At 36.7% G+C, this 23,150-nt stretch overlaps 2 protein-coding genes across 2 annotated transcripts in view; both read left to right on the forward strand.

Annotated features, from left to right (window-relative positions):
* Nucleotides 1–2,608, forward strand: part of cfap74 (cilia and flagella associated protein 74) — a 54,174-nt gene extending 51,566 nt beyond the window's left edge. Inside the window, 3 exon segments of the mRNA XM_032574319.1 lie at nt 629–756; nt 901–1,035; nt 2,046–2,608. Of these exon segments, the coding sequence (XP_032430210.1) occupies nt 629–756; nt 901–1,035; nt 2,046–2,150 (368 nt within the window). The 3' untranslated portion in view covers nt 2,151–2,608.
* A 15,165-nt stretch (nt 2,609–17,773) lies between these two features.
* Nucleotides 17,774–23,150, forward strand: part of gnb1a (guanine nucleotide binding protein (G protein), beta polypeptide 1a) — a 34,610-nt gene continuing 29,233 nt past the window's right edge. The window contains exon 1 of the mRNA XM_032570595.1: nt 17,774–18,162. The gene's annotated coding sequence lies outside the window, so the exon portion shown is untranslated. The remainder of the gene's footprint in view (nt 18,163–23,150) is intronic.

The following is a 23,150-nucleotide window of genomic DNA, read 5'->3' on the forward strand; positions in this document are numbered from 1 at the left end:
TGAACTTCTTCACAATTTTTTTTACACCTTACAGCCACAAACTTTAATGGGATTTTATTAAGCATGGTGTAATAAAGAAAAAGTAGATTGAATATGATGTGCGGTTTTCAACTGTTTCACCAATACGTTGAAATTGCTTTTCTGTCAGGACCATGTTTGCTCTGATACCTCTTAATAAAATCCACCAGTGTGTAACTCAATCTAATGTTTCAATCTGTAAGCCAAAAATTGAAAGACTATCCCACAACAGCTATTTAAATCGACAAGCTAGATGATAGGGCACCTTTAGTAACTCTGGAGGAGCTGCAGAAATCCTAAGCTCAGGTGAGAGAATCGGTTGACAAAACAACTACTCAGTGGCGGTAAATAAATTATATTGCTATGACGGGACGGAATGTGGAAGGATTAAAGGGTGGGGGAGTGATTACTTTTGGAAGGTACAGGAAATTAACAATTTGAGGTAGATTACACAGAATCAGCTTGGATGTGTGTAAAGAGAGGTGCAATATACTGTGTGTATATATATATATATATATATATATATATATATATATATATATATATATATATAGATATATAGATATATATGTGTGAAAGACTGAAGTTGTAATCTTCCTTCCACTAACAGAGGCAGAGGAGAAGCCGTGTATCCCACTCCTCGTCACTCTGGAGGCCAGCTGCAAAGCAGGGGTCATCAGGCCTGCTGTCAGGGAACTGCGGGTGGGCTGCATCAGCTCCCCACATTCCAATAAGAAGGTACTGGGATGACTTACAAGATGACTTACACATCTTATGTTTCATCAGCTGCAGGGGAGAAATATTTCTTCAAACGTTGCTGTGCAAAGATGACTAAAGGAGTTACCACTGGTCTTGTTAATTGTGTGTTATGTGTTTCTCCAGAGTGGTGAGTTTCACTGGGACGACCTGGCAGCTGTGCAGCAGCAGGGCTTTCAAGTGGAACCTGCTAAAGGCGTAGTGGAGGCAGGAAGCAGCTGTTCTGTCACCATCACATGGATGCCCCAAAGTATATACAAGGTGAAGCTCAGATCAGTTGGCATAACTACTTTCAACAGGAGAGGGATGCAATAATATTCACACACAAAAAAAAATCTTTCCATTTTTTTGGTTGCCAGTATTTTTTTTTCCATATAAATCTATTTTTCAAACTTAAAGAAATATATAAAAAGATTTCTCCTACAAATCTACCTCATGTGTTCTGCATAAAACTGAAGGCTTACCAATCAGATCCCTTTGGTAGTTGGGTCTGTGTTTCACGTAACAAAGAATTTAGTTCAATTTTCAGGACACTCAAAAAAACCTCTTTCAAGTTGGTGAAAAACAATCAAAAAGTCTCGTAATAGAATACAATAGAATATCCTTTATTGATCCCCAAGGGGAAATTATTTATATACTGACAGCTACTCCATCCAAAGTGTTAAATATTGGTAAATACAACTACAGTATAACCATAAGCTGCATAAGATTTATACAAAAAATATATACATAAATGTGATATTGTAAGTAACTTAAATTTTACTAAATATAAAATAAACATATTTATTAGGCTGGAGAGAGTTTGTTGCCGCATCCACTAAAGAAAAATTGCTTTATTTAATGCAAACTGCGGTACACTAATAGGTAGTCAGCAGGTATGAACTGTTGCATGGTAGTGTTATTCCGTCCCCTAGCCAAAAGAATTCTTGTTGTTCCCAAAGAAATTGACTATAACTTCATAATTCATGCAAATACTTAAATATTGTTGATAGTCCTAAGAATTTGGGCCAATGAGTTTTACACAAAAACTCATCACAGGAAGATGGGTACAGAAGATTTCTTTGTATGTTAAGTTTCAGTGGTTTCGAGGTTAAAATATTTTATCCAGACAATAAAACCTGGTGATTACCAATATATGAACATTATAAGTATATTGATATTGTTTTATGTTAATTGAATAATCCCTGCCTGTGGGTTGGTTACATAGAGAATTTCTATTCTGGCAGAAAATGTCTTGAATTTATGTGGTAAATATGTGATTATTATTTCAGCCCCTTGAGGTGGTCCAGGTGTGCGTCCCCCTCACGGTGAAGAGCGATGAGACCACGTCTTACAAAGTGACATTGATGGCTTTTGTCTCATCTGCTGCTGATTGACCAATACAGGAAATGGATGCAGATTTTTGCTGTTTTTATTATTTTGATTTCCAGGTAGTTAAACCTTTTTTTCTTTTTCTTTTCTTTTGCTATTTGTGGTTAGCAAAAATTGTGCGTCGTTTGGAGAGTCAAGACACGGATGATGCACAATTTTAGAATTGGAAAAACAAACAAAACAGAAGTGCTGTAAGGATTTGCTGTTGTGGTCATAAAAGTGCTGCCATATAAAAATTGAACCATAAGAACTAAACAGTATGTGCAGAAAAAAATGCTTTTGCACAAAGTCATTTGAACTATTTTAGTTTAATAAATTCCCAACATGAGAACAGCTAAGGCTGTAACTGTACCTCTGTTATAAAGCTTTTCATATAAAAACACTATAAAGCAATGTTTGTCTGGTTTAAATGTATACAAAAAGAAATAAAAAAATCTGAATAATGAGTGAATACCATAAAAAATGCAAATGATTTCCTAGAATAATAGTTGGGAACTAGAAAAACAAAATTTCTGAAGAAATTTAGCCGGGGCCTGCCAAGGCTCGCCCGTCGGGTTTGGGCCCGGCGTCGTCACGCTACAAATTGGCATCGACGCTAAAGGACGGCGCAACGTGATCAATGGCACGCAGAGAACCACAAGAACGTTAGTAAGGTGGACGTTCACCATTCGGTACGATTTAAAATGTTGTCAAGGCTTTTATTTTGGAAGTTTCAGTATGCTTCATTTCAAAGGGCCAAACTAATCCCATGCGTAATAGTCCTTGGGTTAAAATAGTTATATAATGCTCAAAACACAAGTAGCTGATGTAAAAATATTCAAGGCTTTTATTTTGGAATTTTCATTATGCTTCATTTCAAAAGGGCCAAACTAATACCATGTGTAACAGTGCTTTGGATGAAAAAGTCAAATAAAGAGAAAATGAGCAATTACTTCATTTAAAAAATATTCAAGGCTTTTATTTTGAAATTTTCACTATGCTTCATTTCAAAGGGCCAAACTAATACCATGAATAACAGTCATTGGATAAAATCAGTTATATAGTGCTCAAAACAGCAATAATCTCATGTAAGAATTCTCAAGGCTTTTATTTTGAAATTTTCAGTATGCTCCATTTTAAAGTTCTGAACGAATCCCATGTGTAACAGTGCTTTGGATAAAAAAGTCACATAAAGCCAAAAAGCGCAATTACCTGATGTAAAAATATGCAAGGCTTTTATTTTGAAATTATTATTATGCTCCATTTTAAAGTTCCGAACTAATCCCATGTGTAACAGTGCTTTGGATGAAAAAGTCATATACGGCCAAAAAGAGCAATTACATGACGTAAAAATATTCAAGGCTTTTATTTTGAAATTATTATTATGCTCCATTTTAAAGTTCCTAACAAATCCCATGTGTAACAGTGCTTTGGATGAAAAAGTCATATACGGCCAAAAAGAGCAATTACATGACGTAAAAATATTCAAGGCTTTTATTTTGAAATTTTCAGTATGCTTCATTTCAGAGGGCCAAACTATTCCATTGTGTAACAGTGCTTTGGATAAAAAAGTCACATAAAGCCAAAAAGCGCAATTACCTGATGTAAAAATATTCAAGGCTTTTATTTTGAAATTATTATTATGCTCCATTTTAAAGTTCCGAACTAATCCCATGTGTAACAGTGCTTTGGATGAAAAAGTCATATAAAGCCAAAAAGAGCAATTACATGATGTAAAAATATTCAAAGCTTTTATTTTGAAATTTTTGTTAAGCTTCATTTCAAAGGGCCAAACTAATACCATGTGTAACAGTGCTTTGGATGAAAAAGTCAAATAAAGCCAAAAACAGCAATTACCTGATGTAAAAATATTCAAGGCTTTTATTTTGAAATTATTATTATGCTTAATTTTAAAGTTCCAAACTAATACCATGTGTAACAGTTCCTGAGTTAAATCAGTTATATACAGCCCATAGCAGCAAATAGTTCTAAAGGCCAGTTCAGTCCTGATCTGTTTCAACTGAGGGTTCCACTATAGATAGAACTACAATGATGCGTATCTGTAGTCCAAACCAGCAGCCAATAGCCTCTTGAGATCCGTTGCTATGGCAAATAATGGTCTCAGCAGGGTGTGAGCTCTGAGCTCTGAGCTGTCAAACACACAATTGTGTGTTTGAGCAAACACGTTTTACTGACAAAAAGCATTGGAAACAAATCCTTCCTGGTCGGGAACCGTAATACATATTCGAAAAGCGTTTGAAGCGTATGACAGGTCAATGTGTCTTCTGCGATAGTCCCGAGATTCATATCTGTACCTCACTCAGAACATTTACAGCGATGAGAGAAAGAAATGTTGTGCCCAGATCTGAAATTCTATTCAAATACATGGGAGAGAGCCTCAGACAGCCTCAGAAAATCCTGTCGCATGACTTTGCTCTGAAGCACCGTGACAGAAAACCGTACGATCTAGATAAATTTCGAAAAGATTTTACCGGAGCAGACAGGCGTATCAATGTCAGGACCGATTTTGATACTAATCGTGCGATATTTGTGGGCGTGATGGCGATTTCAAAAATGATTTGGGTTGAAAAAGTTGTCTTCATCTCTCACTCTAATCAGCGAGAGAAGCACTGTAATTTTCGGAAAAATGAGAAACTTTGGGTCGCTTAGAGGCAAATTGTGGACAAACCGTAACTGTTATCGACGAGCCGTCTTCACTTTCGAAGAGATCACAGACGTATCTACAAAATGAAATTTGAATGGCATTTCTACGTGAATTAGTGACGACACAGAAAATCCTCAAAAATAGGGTATTTCCAGGATTTTTCCCATTGACTTATAATGGGGTTTTTTTCGTAGTTTTTTGCGAATTATGTCGCCACGTTAAGCCCAAATCCCACCAAAAGTAATAGCAACAATGGCGTGAATTTTCTGCACGTTTTGATACCTCATTTGTAGGTGTGCACCCAGCGGTATGAGCCGCATTAACGGTTACGGAAGAAAAATAAAGAACTAGAAAAACAAAATTTCTGAAGAAATTTAGCCGGGGCCTGCCAAGGCGCGCCCGTGGGGTATGGGCCCGGCGTCGTCACGCTACAAATTGGCATCGACGCTAAAGAACGCCGCAACGTAATCAGTGGCACGCGGAGAATCGCAAGAACATAAAGTAAGGCGGACGTGCACCATTCAGTATGATTTAAAATTTTTGTCAAGGCTTTTATTTTGGAAGTTTTGTTAAACTTCATTTCAAAGGGCCAAACTAATCCCATGCGTAATAGTCATTGGGTTAAATCAGTTATATAATGCTCAACAGAGCAATTATCTGATTTAAAAATATTCAAGGCTTTTATTTTGAAATTTGCAGTATGCTTCATTTCAGAGGGCCAAACTATTCCATTGTGTAACAGTGCTTTGGATAAAAAAGTCACATAAAGCCAAAAAGCGCAATTACCTGATGTAAAAATATTAAAGGCTTTTATTTTGAAATTATTATTATGCTCCATTTGAAAGTTCCGAACTAATCCCATGTGTAACAGTGCTTTGGATGAAAAAGTCATATACGGCCAAAAACAGCAATTACCTGATGTAAAAATATTCAAGGCTTTTATTTTGAAATTATTGTTATGCTCCATTTTAAAGTTCCGAACTAATCCCATGTGTAACAGTGCTTTGGATGAAAAAGTCATACAAAGCCAAAAACAGCAATTACATGATGTAAAAATATTCAAGGCTTTTATTTTGAAATTATTGTTATGCTCCATTTTAAAGTTCCGAACTAATCCCATGTGTAACAGTGCTTTGGATGAAAAAGTCATACAAAGCCAAAAACAGCAATTACATGATGTAAAAATATTCAAGGCTTTTATTTTGAAATTATTATTATGCTCCATTTTAAAGTTCCGAACTAATCCCATGTGTAACAGTGCTTTGGATGAAAAAGTCATACAAAGCCAAAAACAGCAATTACATGATGTAAAAATATTCAAGGCTTTTATTTTGAAATTATTATTATGCTCCATTTTAAAGTTCCGAACTAATCCCATGTGTAACAGTGCTTTGGATGAAAAAGTCATATAAAGCCAAAAAGAGCAATTACATGATGTAAAAATATTCAAGGCTTTTATTTTGAAATTATTATTATGCTCCATTTTAAAGTTCCGAACGAATCCCATGTGTAACAGTGCTTTGGATGAAAAAGTCATACAAAGCCAAAAAGAGCAATTACATGATGTAAAAATATTCAAGGCTTTTATTTTGAAATTTTCAGTATGCTTCATTTCAGAGGGCCAAACTATTCCATTGTGTAACAGTGCTTTGGATGAAAAAGTCATATACGGCCAAAAAGAGCAATTACGTCATGTAAAATATTCAAGGCTTTTATTTTGAAATTTTCAGTATGCTTAATTTTAAAGTTCCAAAATAATCCCATGTGTAACAGTTACTGAGTTAAATCAGTTATATACAGCCCATAGCAGCGGGTAGTTCTAAAGGCCAGTTCTCAGTCCTGATCTGTTTCAACTGAGGATAGATAGAACTACAATGATGCGTATTTGTAGTCCAAATCAGCAGCCAATAGCCTCTTGAGATCCGTTGCTATGTTAAATAAGTTTCACACCAAGGTGTGAAGTGTTAGTGAAACAGCCTGAGAGCCTCAGAAAATCCTGTCGCATGACTTTGCTCTGAAGCACCGTGACAGAAAACCGTACGGTCTAGATAAATTTCGAAAACATTTTACCGGAGCAGACAGGCGTATCAATGTCAGGACCGATTTTGATACAAATCGTGCGATATTTGTGGCCGTGATGGCGATGTCAAAATTATTTTGGGCTCAAAAAACCTCTTCATTTCTCACTCTAGCCGAGATGGGCTGTCACTCTAATTTTAGAAAAAATGAGAAACTTTGGGTCGCTTAGAGGCAAATTGTGGACAAACCGTAACTGGTATCGACGAGCCGTCTTCACTTTCGAAGAGATCACAGACGTATCTACAAAATGAAATTTGAATGGCATTTCTAGGTGAATTTGTGACGACACAGAAAATCCTCAAAAATAGGGTATTTCTAGGATTTTTCCCATTGACTTATAATGGGGTTTTTTTCGTAGTTTTTTGCGAATTATGTCGCCACGTTAAGCCCAAATCCCACCAGAAGTAATAGCTGGAATGGCGTGAATTTTCTGCACGTTTTGATACCTCATTTGTAGGTGTGCACCCAGCGGTATGAGCCGCATTAACGGTTACGGAAGAAAAATAAAGAATAAAGAAACACTTTCTCCGACAATAGCAATAGGTTCCTGCCATTGCTTTGCATGGCAGGCCCCAACTATAACTAGAAAATTTCGGAAGAAATTTAGCCGGGGCCTGCCAAGGCGCGCCCGTGGGGTTCGGGCCCGGCGTCGTCACGCCACAAATCGGCGTCGACGCCAAAGAACGCCGCAACGTGACCAGTGGCACGCGGAGAACCGCAAGAACGTTAAGCGAGGCGGACGTGCACCATTCGGTACGATTTAAAATGTTGTCAAGGCTTTTATTTTGGAAGTTTCAGTATGCTTCATTTCAAAGGGCCAAACTAATCCCATGCGTAATAGTCCTTGGGTTAAAATAGTTATATAATGCTGAAAACAGCAATTACATGATGTAAAAATATTCAAGGCTTTTATTTTGAAATTATTATTATGCTCCATTTCAAAGTTCCAAACTAATCCCATGTGTAACAGTGCTTTGGATGAAAAAGTCATATACGGCCAAAAAGAGCAATTACATGATGTAAAAATATTCAAGGCTTTTATTTTGAAATTTTCAGTATGCTTCATTTCAGAGGGCCAAACTATTCCATTGTGTAACAGTGCTTTGGATAAAAAAGTCACATAAAGCCAAAAACCGCAATTACATGATGTAAAAATATTCAAGGCTTTTATTTTGAAATTATTATTATGCTCCATTTTAAAGTTCCGAACGAATCCCATGTGTAACAGTGCTTTGGATGAAAAAGTCATACAAAGCCAAAAAGAGCAATGACCTGATGTAAAAATATTCAAGGCTTTTATTTTGAAATTATTATTATGCTTAATTTTAAAGTTCCGAACTAATCACATGTGTAACAGTGCTTTGGATGAAAAAGTCATACAAAGCCAAAAACAGCAATTGCATGATGTAAAAATATTCAAGGCTTTTATTTTGAAATTATTATTATGCTCCATTTTAAAGTTCCGAACTAATACCACGTGTAACATTGCTTTGGATGAAAAAGTCACATAAAGCCAAAAACAGCAATTACCTGATGTAACAACATTCAAGGCTTTTATTTTGAAATTATTATTATGCTCCATTTTAAAGTTCCGAACTAATCCCATGTGTAACATTGCTTTGGATGAAAAAGTCATATACGGCCAAAAAGAGCAATTACATGATGTAAAAATATTCAAGGCTTTTATTTTGAAATTATTATTATGCTCCATTTTAAAGTTCCAAAGTAATCCCATGTGTAACAGTGCTTTGGATGGAAAAGTCAAATAAAGCCAAAAAGAGCAATTACGTCATGTAAAAATATTCAGGGCTTTTATTTTGAAATTTTCAATATGCTTAATTTTAAAGTTCCAAACTAATCCCATGTGTAACAGTTACTGAGTTAAATCAGTTATATACAGCCCATAGCAGCAGGTAGTTCTAAAGGCCAGTTCTCAGTCCTGATCTGTTTCAACTGAGGATAGATAGAACTACAGCGATGCGTATTTGTAGTCCAAACCAGCAGCCAATAGCCTCTTGAGTTCCGTTGCTATGGCAAATAATGGTCTCAGCAGGTGTGAGCTCTGAGCTCTCAAACACACAATTGTGTGTTTGAGCAAACACGTTTTACTGACAAAAAAGCATTGGAAACAAATCCTTCTTGTTCGGGAACCGTAATACATATTCGAAAAGCGTTTTAAGTGTATGACAGTTCAATGTGTCTTCTGCGATAGTCCCGAGATTCATATCTGTACCTCACTCAGAGCATTTACAGTGATGAGAGAAAGAAATGTTGTGCCCAGATCTGAACCTAGATGGGCTGTCACTCTAATTTGAGCAAAAATGAGAAACTTTGGGTCGCTTAGAGGCAAATTGTGGACAAACCGTAACTGGTATCGACGAGCCGTCTTCACTTTCGAAGAGATCACAGACGTATCTACAAAATGAAATTTGAATGGCATTTCTAGGTGAATTTGTGACGACACAGCAAATCCTTAAAAATAGGGTATTTCTAGGATTTTTCCCATTGACTTATAATGGGGTTTTTTTCGTAGTTTTTTGCGAATTATGTCGCCACGTTAAGCCCAAATCCCACCAAAAGTAATAGCTGGAATGGCGTGAATTTTCTGCACGTTTTGATACCTCATTTGTAGGTGTGCACCCAGCAGTACGAGCCGCATTAACGGTTACGGAAGAAAAATAAAGAATAAAGAAACACTTTCTCCGACAATAGTAATAGGTTCCTGCCATTGCTTTGCATGGCAGGCCCCAACTAGAAAATTTCGGAAGAAATTTAGCCGGGGCCTGCCAAGGCGCGCCCGTCGGGCATGGGCCCGGCGTCATCACGCCACAAATCGGCGTCGACGCTAAAGAACGCCGCGACGTAATCAGTGGCACGCGGAGAATCGCAAGAACGTTAAGCGAGGCGGACGTGCACCGTTCAGTATTATAAAGTAAGTATATCAGCTAAAATCAGCAGAAACGCTAATGTTAGCGTCATTGCTTTCATCAGTATGTGGGAAATCACTAGGATATTTTCTGTAATTGATTTACTCCATTCAGTATACTAAACATTGCTAAAAAGTAAAATAAATAGCTAATAGCTTATTGAAGCTAAAATGCTAACGCTAATGAACCTTGCATTGAACTGTTTAGTAACAGTTCAATGCTCATAAACTGCAGGAAGGCAGTTCATTAGCATTTACCTAATGATTGTCACAAATATAAATTTTCAATAACGCACACACACACAACATATTACAGTTTAAAAATATATATTGACCTTATGTTAAAGATTTCTACAAACGTTTTACAGGTAAAGTTTACAATGAACCAAAATTACAACATTTAAAGAATACCATAAATTTAAGAATCTAATGTCTCTGCAATAAAAAGAAATTGCTATCTTTTTTATTTTTAAACAACACCTCATATTGTTAAATAACTGATTTTATGTATTCAAGTTTTAAATATTACATTTGAGTTTGCATGGATGTAAAATTACTGCTCAGTTTAAAAATTACAGTATTTTTAAACTGAGCAGTTTAAAAATATGCTCAGTATTTTTAAACTGCCCAGCTAAACTTTGCTGTTTAGCTCGTTAGCTTGTCGATGTTTCAGTTTTATTCGCTGGGAAAATTATTCTTTGTCTGCTTTGAAGATAAGCAGACAAATAATAAAAAACAAGTTTTGATATTAACTCTCAACTTCATTCACAAAACTTTTTCGTTATTTATTACGCAACGAACATGCATTTCACATAAGAACAAAACAATGAGGTGACGTTGCCTGTCCTTGAACACAACGCTGATCCCTCTTCACCCTGTCAATAACTCACACACATCCTCATTGTGTTGTGTTCTGTAAATAAACAAAACACAAGCAAAATCAATAAACTATATGCATATTCCAGTATACTGAGTTTTGGTTTTACATCCATTCTATTTAAATGTAGTTTGTTTGTGCTTACCAATGTTTTCTGGCCGGATGTCAGGCACCGTTTTCCCCTGGTCAGTTTGTCGATGTCTGGTTTTAGTTCTATTCTGTGGCAATCCGCAAAACGGCGTGTAGGTTTTCGTCAGTAATGCGCGATCTGTGCTTGGTCTTGTTTAAAGTCATTATTGAAAACATCTCTTCACACAGATAGGTGCTTCCAAACGTGGACAAAACACGAGCTGCATGGAGTCGAAGCTGTGGCATCAAATCAGGGGGCAGTAGACGGTAAAAGTAAAAGTCCTCGATTGAAACATCACAGGACTTCGCTCTTTAGCTTCTTAGCTTGTCGATGTTTCAGTTTTATTCGCTGGGAAAATTAATAATCAGCTTGAGGTGACTCTGCTGCACTCTAGTGGCGAGAAGCCGTAATGTTGGTTGGTAAGAATCGGAAGGCATTATGGGATATGTAGTTTGTAGTCAATTCGTGCTCAAAACCTATTTTAAGTCAATCAATGGGGCTGTAAAACGGTGGTAGGGGGGAGAGGGCCACATAAAATGACGTAGCGGGCCACATGTGGCCCGCGGGCCTTGAGTTTGACACATGTGCAATAGAGGATCTATCTGCTGCTCATGCAAAACAGTCTATTTTAATCCCATGTGTAATAGTCATTGGGTTAAATCAGTTATATAATGCTGAAAATGCAAGTAGTTGATGTAAAAATATTCAAGGCTTTTATTTTGAAATTTTCAGTATGCTTCATTTCAAAGGGCCAAACTAATACCATGTGTAACAGTGCTTTGGATGAAAAAGTCAAATAAAGCCAAAAAGAGCAATTACATGATGTAAAAATATTCAAGGCTTTTATTTTGAAATTTTTGTTAAGCTTCATTTCAAAGGGCCAAACTAATACCATGTGTAACAGTGCTTTGGATGAAAAAGTCAAATAAAGCCAAAAACAGCAATTACCTGATGTAAAAATATTCAAGGCTTTTATTTTGAAATTTTCATCAAGCTTAATTTTAAATTGCCACACTAATCCCATGTGTAACAATTGCTGGGTTAAATCAGTTATATACAGCTCAAAAGAGCAATTTTCTGATGTAAAAATATTCAAGGCTTTTATTGTGAAATTTTTGTTAAGCTTCATTTTAAAGTTCAAAACTAATCCCATGTGTAACAGTTACTGAGTTAAATCAGTTATATACAGCCCATAGCAGCAATTAGTTATAAAGGCCAGTTCAGTCCTGATCTGTTTCAACTGAGGATAGATAGAACTACAATGATGCGTATTTGTAGTCCAAATCAGCAGCCAATAGCCTCTTGAGATCCGTTGCTATGTTAAATAAGTTTCACACCAAGGTGTGAAGTGTCAGTGAGACAGCCTGAGAGCCTCAGAAAATCCTGTCGCATGACTTTGCTCTGAAGCACCGTGACAGAAAACCGTACGGTCTAGATAAATTTCGAAAACATTTTACCGGAGCAGACAGGCGTATCAATGTCAGGACCGATTTTGATACTAATCGTGCGATATTTGTGGCCGTGATGGCGATTTCAAAAATGATTTGGGTTGAAAAAGTTGTCTTGATCTCTCACTCTAATCAGCGAGAGAAGCCCTCTAACTTTAGGAAAAATGAGAAACTTTGGGTCGCTTAGAGGCAAATTGTGGACAAACCGTAACTGGTATCGACGAGCCGTCTTCACTTTCGAAGAGATCACAGACGTATCTACAAAATGAAATTTGAATGGCATTTCTAGGTGAATTTGTGACGACACAGCAAATCCTCAAAAATAGGGTATTTCTAGGATTTTTCCCATTGAGTTATAATGGGGTTTTTTTCGTAGCTTTTTGCGAATTATGTCGCCACGTTAAGCCCAAATCCCACCAGAAGTAATAGCTCCAATGGCGTGAATTTTCTGCACGTTTTGATACCTCATTTGTAGGTGTGCACCCAGCGGTATGAGCCGCATTAACGGTTACGGAAGAAAAATAAAGAATTATAAAGAGACACTTTGTTGGGTGTAGAGTAATAGGTTCCTGCCATTGCTTTGCATGGCAGGCCCCAATAATAAAGAGACACTTTGTTGGGTGTAGAGTAATAGGTTCCTGCCATTGCTTTGCATGGCAGGCCCCAATAATAAAGAGACGCTTGTTGGGTGTAGAGTAATAGGTTCCTGCCATTGCTTTGCATGGCAGGCCCCAATGACTACAGTAAAGTACATCATGGAGTGGGAAAGAAAACTATCACTATGTTTTGACTGTGAAGTACAGCAAATGACTGTAAAAGTGATTTCCACCACTAGAGGGAGCTTATCGTACCAAATGAACAGCTCTGATAGACAAAATAAATCAAGTGTGCTGAGTGGGCGTCATACTGATGAAGCCAGGAAGCCAAAACCCATTTTGGAGATGTTTTTAGTTTAAATATCAGCAATTACTTCTTCTTTTTTTTTTTTTTTATATTTGCATTAAATGCAGGTTTAATTGGTGAAAAAAGAATAGCATTGTTTGCCATCTGAAAACTGTTGTTTCAAAAGGTTGATTTTAAGTTTATTTACTTGTGCAGCTGCAAGGGCATATTCTTGCTTATGGCATGTAAAACCAAAGTTGTATATTAAAAATAGATAGTATTAATATTTCATTAATAAACAGAAACTTTAGAGAAAAATCTATATGGAAACACGGGCAGCATGTAGACAGTGCTGAATCATTAGGGGCTGGGTTGGCTGCTTCAGGCTACTTTTAAAAATTTATCCACACTGTTTTTTTTAGCTTTTACTTTCAGTGGTGATGGACCTTCTCAGAAGTAAGTGGATCTAAAACTCCATTATGCATAATGTTGTGTGTGTGCTCTACATTTTAGAAACTCAAAAGCAGTGCCTCTCACAATTACTGAAGTTCCTTATAAGCATGTGAAAAGAGTCTTAAAATAAACAATTTTATAGCAGCAGCTCATTCTTAGACTAAGTTTAGAAAAATCCACATCTTATTTGAGTGCAAATATTTAGAGTAGAAATGAATCCCATGTTAAGAAACACTGGTGCTGCAATTGTTATTATTCCAATGTGTTTAAATTGACAGAAGTATCTTAAGCTGTTTTTTTAAAATGCATATAATATGCCAGAAAGGTCTGTTTATTTTTAGCTACTCACAGGAGATGAGCAAAGATCAACTGTTGTGGTTGAAAAATATTCAGAGATATTTAACTCACAATCTAGTCATTGTAAGAAATGGGTTGTTTTTTTTAAAAAATGCCTTGTGATCAATTTCTCACAAGATCAGTTATTCTGGTGAGAATTGTAGTTGAAGTTCAATTGACAATATAAAGAAGGAATGCTAAGCCAACATTTTGAAGATGTACATAGTGAACATAATAAATAGTTATCTTTCTCGGTGCACATGGCGCATCAATATGCTTTAAGGCCGTAATTAATCACAATTAAACATGACGTGGTGCATCAGATGTGAGTTGCTACTATTAAAAGCTTATTCTTGCTTGTTATTTACTAACACAAATCATGTGTTTCCCTAACACATTACTTTTACAGTTTTAGTGAAGTATTGCTGCTTCTAATAACCTCTTCGGACAATTGTTTGGTAGCTCAGTTTTTACAATCTTCCTAGGGTGGAAACATCCAATATGGATTGTACTCTGTCATTTCCTGTAATACATACACATTCTTTGTATTTGTCTCCGGGACTCTGAGGTGCCCAGCAGGTCTGGCAGAAACTTTAGCCCAGAATTTTTCAGAATTATATATTACATTTATATCAAATCCTCTCTTACGAACCCTGAAAGCGTGTTCAACTTGTTTAATAAGGGCCCTGCACATCTGAACAGCAGATGTCACTAATGCCCTGTAATGGACCAATAGGAGCTGACCTCTGTCTGAGATGCATGCAGTAAGCATTTATCAGAGATTGTTGGAGATTATAATAAATCAGATTACTGTATCCTAACCTGCCTATAAAAAGCAAGGTCATTAAGAGCTTAGCCTCGTGTAATGTCACTCGTTTTATGAAATCTATTAGATTATATGAGACGATATTTGTGTTGCTGTTTTGCCTCTCTTTTTTTTCTTAATCTGATTTCTCCCCTGATCTCTTCCTAATACGCTAAGATAGTGCTACTTACGCTGCACACTCAGGCTAACTAGGAAATGTATCTCTGTAAATATGAATGTGAACAGAAATGTCTTAAAACACACACAAATGATATGCTTCTTAACAGTGTCCCTACGAATGTGGACAATCCAAACCAAAACACAGACATCCTCTAGAACTTAACTGTGTGCAACGAGATTAGAAAAAAAACGTCGCAACAATGTCAGCTTGCAAAGTTTTTATTTATCGGCTAACACAGGCTGAAATTATGCAGCCTGTGTTAGCCGACGAGGGTCGTCATAGTAACACAGTTCAAAAACTGGATGTGTTGTAACTGAATTAAGACCCTGGGGTTTTATAGCTGTGCTAAAGACCCTCCACAACACACGTATGCAAACAGGCGTGGGGCGTATCCATGGACAACTGAATCTTAGCGGCATTAACCTGGGCGGATGAGTCCCACTAGAAATCCACACTCAAACCTGTCTCTCTTCAACATTTCTTTAATATGTGTTTTTTATTACTATTATTATTTTTAAAAATCTAACTATGTTATGCATCACTGCAATTAAAACAGAACATCAAACGATGGTACTCCTTCGCATACCTCCACAGGGACGCGTATATTTGCTTTTGTGGGGGTTTTTTTTGTTTTTTTTTTTCTTTCCACAAGTGTATGTTCTTCTTCGTGTTAACGTTTTCTTCTTGGAGGAGGTGTCCCTATATGCCGGTAGATGTCATTTTGATTATTTATATGTGAGAAAATCTCACTTTTCAGATGGAAACAGAAGTGACCCAAATATGCAAAATAATATTTTAAGAAATAGTATCAGTCTCCATTTATTGTATTATTCTTATTTAGTGTTATTCATATAGTGCATGAAGGTAGACTTATCAGGAACATTCAAGAACATTCTTCTTACAAAACCGAGCCTGTTGCTGCTGCTCTCGTCCCCCATTGGACTGGACCCAAAGCACACTTTGTTGCCTCGGAGGACCACAAAGTGTTCCATGTCTCCAAGTAACGCCTTAACCCACCGAGCATTAGCTCCTCCTCTGAGCATGCTGCCTGAAGGAACCGGTAATAATGATTAAGTCCTCTCTGTGTTTCAGTGATGGCCCACCCACAGGACCTAAATCCCCAGTGATTACTTTATCCAAAACAAAAGCACAGACACATTAATCTGTTAAATAAAAAGACTGACACGAGTAATATCAGATAAATACAATTCATAGGCACACTTGTTTACATAACTGCTTATTCTGAGACTGTGAATAATAGAAAATGATCAAAATGAAATAAAGCAAATCTGTGGGAATGTACTGTTGTAACAAATTAGAACTCAATACTTTTATTTTTCCAAACTCTCGGAAAGACTCTCCTGGCTGACAGCATGGAAAGCTGGCCCGTCTGCTTTGAATTTCAAATGAAACTGCGCCGGTTTTTCTGAGGTAGCAGTTCAGCGTACCGCAATTTTCATATCGCACATAAAAAGTAACTTGCTGTCACGCACTCAATTAATTAAAATTCTAGAGTAAAATGTACTTTTATCTTTTTGTGTCTCACAAAAAGACATTTTGTGAGACACATTTTGTCTCAAACATTTTGTGTCTCTGATTTTAAAAAAATGCATTGATAAAAATAAGTATTTGAAAAGAAAGAAAACATTGAGTAAACCCCAAATCAGATAGATACAGTAGATAGATATCTATCTCTTACGAACCCTGAAATTGTGTTCAGATAGATAGATAGATAGATAGATAGAGAGAGAGAGAGAGAGAGAGAGAGAGAGAGAGATACTAAAACTTGATATTTGTCCATAATGGATAAAGACAGAACAGAAAAGGACAAGGATACTAACAAAAGTCTGATAATAACCACTCCATTACATATGGAGAAACAGGTGGACAATTGTCCAACTGTCCTCCTGTTTCTGAAGAGCACAACTTGTAGGTTTGGCACAAAATTGGTACTGCAACATCTCCAAAACAACACTATGCCCACCCTGAAACATGATGGTGGTAGCATCAACATATGGAACAAGACTTTTTGTCATAGTGGATGCAAGGTAGAGAGGGCAAATATTGAGTCTTTAACTCATGTTGAAGACTGAATAAGCGATGAAATGAAAAAAGTTGGTTTGGCAAAGCATTAGATGAAGGATTTGAATACTTATGCATTCATAAGTATGCTGTTGTTAAAATATATGCATTTATAAAGGGCTGTTTACTTTTGTACTTTTTGCTTTAGTGTTTGTTGCTTGTTTTTAGCCTATTTAGCTGTACAACATTTAGTCCTATACTGGTTGTTTAGTTTGATTTATAAATAAAGTTGAAGTGAAATCAGATTATTGCAGCATTTTTTGTTGTTGTTGTTGTTTCTTTCTCGGACTAAATGGTTTATTTTTGAGTTGAATTGTACAGGATAAAATTATTTGCTATTGTTACATTTTTAACACCATATAAAAAGAGGTAACAATTTACCATTTTATAATCTTCCACTTTTTCATTCATGCAGCAAATATATTTCTGAGTTCTTTGAAAACTACCTCTCCATTTCTTGCTTTTATGTAGAACTATACTATTGATAATTAAGTGAAGTTATTTTGTTGTTTCACAGTTGAGTCTACCTTTTAGAAACTGAAAATGTGGAACTTCGTTGTTCAAACTTGCTTCCGTGTGTGATTGTCTTCTAACCTAGTTATTTGCTGAATTTAAATCCGTATAAATGACATATTTATTAGTTTAAATCAATTTTTGTATGTAAATGTAATTTTTTAAGTGTGTTTTTGTTACCGAAGATGGCAGTATTTGCCGATCTGTCGAAGTGGTCGTCGACCCTTCGCCGTACGTTGTGACGCTGCCGTGAACGTGGGGTTTCCCAGAGCTGAATGCAGGGTTACCGCGCCCATCTCTGCTGTTTGATGGCCGGAGGAAGAAGCGACTGAGATCCTGGCGTGAAGGAAGAAACAGAAGGGACGACGACGGTTGGGAAAGACAAGAAGGGACATTTGCAATAAGTTGGAATTTGCGTCGAACCCTTGGAACAAATAAGCGGGACTTTGACTCGTCTGTCTGGGTGAAAAACGCCTCGTTCCTGCGCCTCTGTGCCGGTGTGTCTCCCCCTTCAGCGGGTTAAAAAACTGGGTTCGGGGAGTGCCGCTCCTCGGAGGCTAAACTTGATAAATCTGAGCGCCTGGGCTGAGAGAGGAGAGACAACACTTAACTGTTTCCAGTCAATGTGATACAAACAACGGATACCTTCAACTGAAAGCGGGTAAGGACATGTATTGATACTTGTGTTTGCGCTTCAGGAAATGCATTAACTGTAGTTGGCTAGCCTTTCGAGCAGGGAAGATGAGCGAGAAGGGTTAAACTTAGCTCTGTGGCTCCTCCGTTTAGTTAGCTGCCGTTAGCCTATCGTTGGCTAGTTATTGGTGCCAAGACTGTGGGTGGGGGTCACTGAAAGATAAACTTAACTCACTGCCTCAACGACAGTGCTAATTAACTTTCGCTTTTAAAAATATTAAATAAACTAACCATTCTGCCAGGTGAATAAGAAGGCCAGTGGAGTTTAGTTGGCACTAATTGCCAGGATATGTGTGGCAGTTCAGTTAGCTTAGCACCCCTCTAACGTCCGGGTATCTCCCCTCTCTTATTCGCTTTCTCCACTGTACTAAATCAGCTTTTCGATTTAATCTACCAGAATACTCTTCTTTTCCCTGCTACAGTCAAGACATTTTAATTATTTCAGTTATCACCAGCATTGTAGAGTTTGATTACTCCCAATTTTTCAACATTTTCCCCACAAATCTTCAGTGAATACCACCTTGTGAGCCAACACCTTAGGTTCTCATAGAACATTATTGCAAGCAGCATTGGCGATATGAAAAAAGTGGCTAATTTACAAGATTGCATAACTGTGCCAAACACTAGAGTAGTTTGGATTCACTTTCACTCGCATAGGGCTTTCACAGCATCATGGATTCACAACGAAGGAAGTCTAAAAATGGCTACTTCGCCAGCAGTATCACTACCACCCCCACTATTCTGTATTCCGTCCATTGCAAGTCGCCGGCAATGGTCAGAAAATATATTTGTATGGTTTGATTGTTGATCTGGGTGCTTTGTATGCGTTACGAAAACAGCGGAGAGAACGCGATAATTTTATCCTTATCGAAAGAGGGACAACTTTATCCGTCGCTTAAAAACACTTTCTTGTTGAAATGAAATCGGGAGTGCATGCATTTCCAGCCGTGGATACATTAAGCTTCAAACTGACTAGTTGATCGCACGGTATTTACTTCACTGAATCGAAACTAAACCTATCATGGGTTATGACTGTTGTTTGTCACAGATTTATGTTCGCACTCGTGTATCGTTTGTGTGAAAACAAATTATTAGTTAACCGAGGACTTGCTTTACATGCAGATGTCACTACATGGCTATAATATCTTACTTAAAACTCAACTACCGCTGTTCTGACCTGTTGGAGACGATAGCCATTTTACTTTTGTGTGTTTTGAGAGCAGTTTTAAGTTCGCCAACGTACTATTCGACCTTAATCTGAACTTCTTTAAATGATGGGAAACAAGATTGTCTAATTGGATTTTGTCAATCTGTTTATCTTGATCACGGGTTTGTAGCAGGTCAGGTTGTTAGCAGCTACGGTAATCATGCCCCCGTTGGGCCGCGCAGCCCCAGCCCGCTTTAAGACCTAGCCTTAAGAATGGGCACCACGATGTAGCATGGAGTCTCAGACGTCTCAGAGGCGGGCATCATCAGGGTTTTAGACCGAACAAACAGCACTGAATGTTTAAGTTCAGATTCGGGTGTTTCGAAAGTGGGCTTAACATCGAGTTGTCACAGGAAGCCACGCTGAGCGCCGAGGGAAAAAAAAATGCACTGAGCTGAGCTTGCCGCTTTTACCAAGTTATTTACCGGTGACCGGATCCACCCAAAGAATATCCCTTGCCTACAGTGGATTACTAGTTGTTTGGGAAATGGCTAGTTTACTCCAAAGAGTAAACTAGTCGCATTTACTGGTTCACAAAGATGAATTCATTTTGCCAGTGTGCCCCCTCCCTCCGCCTCCTCGAATGAATGGGTTCCTGTATTCAGGGCCCAAGCAGCTGCAATGAACAAGATGGCGTTCAAAGCCTTTTTCATCACCGCTTTTTCTCAGACAGAGAGAGGCAGCTGCCGAGCAGCGGATGGATTCAGGCTTGGCGTGCTACAGGCGTCTGATTTTTTTCGTATTAGATAAACGTACAAAATGTGTATTTAATATTTTTTTTTTCGGTTTTTTTTTCTGCCGCTGGATTATCCTATCATGCATACGACTGATATATGATAGCATAAGCGAAGAATTCTTGTTCAGTCACATCTTGACTGAATAAGAATTGAATGAAAACTTGTAACTAAAATAGATATTAGTATTCTAAATGCCCATTAATTAAAGATTTTAACCGATATTTTATTCATTTAGACTTGCATATGACTATATATCCATGCAATCAATTGTTCTTTGACTGTACTGTGAATTTAAGGGGAGGAAAAATGTATCAAATCACTGTTAAACTTGCTGAGTTTTGCTTTTAAGGAAAAAAAATGTTCCACCTATTTCTATTTTCTCACCTGCTAATATACATTGATATCAAATTGACCCTTTTCTTAATCTCAAAGTTTAGCTATCACGCATGTAGGTTAAAATGACATATTTCAACAGATATCCATGTTAAATTTACTGTTTTCCTGCTTAATCTTAAATCCCTAATTATACTGTGTCATGTTAAATATGGTTTCTGTTCTACTTGTATTATTACATGTGCTTATTGAATATTATATTAACATGTTGATCTGTTCTATAACATCTGGTAATAGAACCTGTTGTGAATGTTTGGTCTGTTCAGTTCAAATTGGTTAGTGTGACCTGAAAGTAACCCACAGATCAAACACTAAGTACATCTGCTCTGCATCTGTGCTGTGTTGGGGCTCTGAGTTTACCATTCTTTAAAAGGAAAAAACATGCCTAGTTTTTGCCATAAGTGTCACAGGTTTATGACCATGTGATTATAACCAGATTAGACAACCTTTTTTTTTTTTTACAGTAAGGATCATCAGCTTGTCTGTTTTTATTTTTTAATCTGCAGATTGCAGGATGTTAAGGGGATTACATTCTTATTTTCTGACTTTTACCCATCAGGATTATGTGGCTTTTTTCTGTAATAGTGCTGATTTTCTCTTCTCGCTCACATGGTGCTCATTTTAATTTGTCTACTATTAAAGGTTAAAAAAAAATTGCACTATCAGCTAATGATTTAAACACTAACTATTTCACACATATGTAGGTGTTTTAATTACACATATTGTCATTTTGCACTATTAACACTGAAAATAGTGTAATGTATTTAAGGTATGTTTTGAAACTTCTGTCTCTGTTTAAAACCAAGCTCACTGTCACCACCTCCTTCCCAGAGTATCATGTTTTTTTAATTTTCCTTTATACATGCATTCACGTTTGAAAATGTTTATTCCTAGACATTGGAGGTAAACTTGCTTACTAATCGTCATATCCTGTCATTCAAAAATTGGTCACTTTCCATTTTTTTCTTGTGGTTTTTATATAGGAACAGCTGTGCATAAAAAAGACATAGTGCATGTGATGTTTACCCTTTTATAATAATGGATATCAAGTCAATTGAAGTGCTGCACTTAAATTCCCATTTCAAAGCTGCCTCACAGTTGTCGTGTGTTAATTTTATGTCAGAGATATAATAAACAAACTGGTTTAAAACCGGGTTTTAAAAAATCCCTCAAACATTTCATGCTTCTTTGAAGTGGCCCTTGCTTGTTCATTAAAAGAGAAGAATCTTTTAATCATCTCACACCTGATGTGACTCCATAGTCACTCCATCCCATGATGGTAAAAGTGAAAGTATGTTCTCCAAGATCTTAACAATGAAAACATTTTCTGTAAAAGAATATTTTACCTTTTTTAAATAAAATTGTTGTACTTATTGACAGAGCTATCTACAACCATAGCTAGTCAATAAGACATTTTTCTTCATTCTAAACATACAAACTCTTAGACTTTACTAACATGATTTTAGTTTAGTATGTGCTAATTACATTTGATACTGAAACATAATTTTCCAAATATGAATATTGCACATTGTTTTCTTCCTTGCTGATACCATTTTGGTTAGCTTCTGGTTAGAAAAGTTGCTTCACCAAAACTACAGTTACCAGCAGATATTTCCTGACGTACTACAGTAACAAAAGATACCTCAGCTGCTGATCTTTCTTTTGCCACAGAACTATATTGGTTGTAGTTAAATGAAATTAATTTAAATGACATGTTCTAATTCTATTATTGATGAGCATATCTTTGAATTTTTTTTAGCATTTATGCAGTTTGTAATAATTGCTAAAAAGACACAGGACAAGCTAGCTGTCGTGTTTAAGAACTTTAGTGTTAAAGAACATAATTAAGATTTGCAGAGGAGCTCAAATATCAAATGCATGTAATACAACACTAATGTTTAGATATATTTGTATCATGTAAAAACACGAATGATACAGTTGAACTGAACTTCCTGAACGAAATTATGGCCAAAACATTGTCATATTCCGAATAAGGTCAGCATATGCAACCATTACTGATTTGTTTTTATTGTTGGGTGTAGGTTTATTCCAAAGAATGGCACAGGTGACTTTGTTACATGCCCATGCCTAATAAAACAAAAAATATTTGAAATTTCTGCTTCATTGGCAGCATTATTGTAAAGCAAATTTTTTATTTGCTATTCAAAATGTCTATTCAAATCCAAGAACTTTCTAATTTGCCAAAAATGGACTGGCACAGTTTTGATGATTTTTATTGGAAATACTTTCACTGAACTGTGAGTATTATCCATTTAACGACTGTGATGCTCAGTGTTAGTTGAGTATGTTCATATTCCAGCTCCAACTTGTAGGTGATGCATCAATTCTCGTGAATTATTTGCTGTTGTAACAGGTGATGGTTTGTTGTCCACCTCATCCAGCTTCAAATAAAAATAAAAATGTTGAAAGAATGTTTAAAGCAAATTCTCTTAACTTTTGTAATGGTGACATTTCACCCCTTGGAGATTTAGCCAAATGACTGTATTTCTTTCTGCTGTAATCACCTTCTTTTTATAGCCTTTTTAAGTTCAAGTATTTTTAATTAAATGCTGACATGGAATCTAGCTTTCAGTCATACCAAGGAATATTTTTCACTTA

This window comes from Xiphophorus hellerii, chromosome 1, assembly GCF_003331165.1.
Source record: "Xiphophorus hellerii strain 12219 chromosome 1, Xiphophorus_hellerii-4.1, whole genome shotgun sequence".
Taxonomy (NCBI): domain Eukaryota; kingdom Metazoa; phylum Chordata; class Actinopteri; order Cyprinodontiformes; family Poeciliidae; genus Xiphophorus; species Xiphophorus hellerii.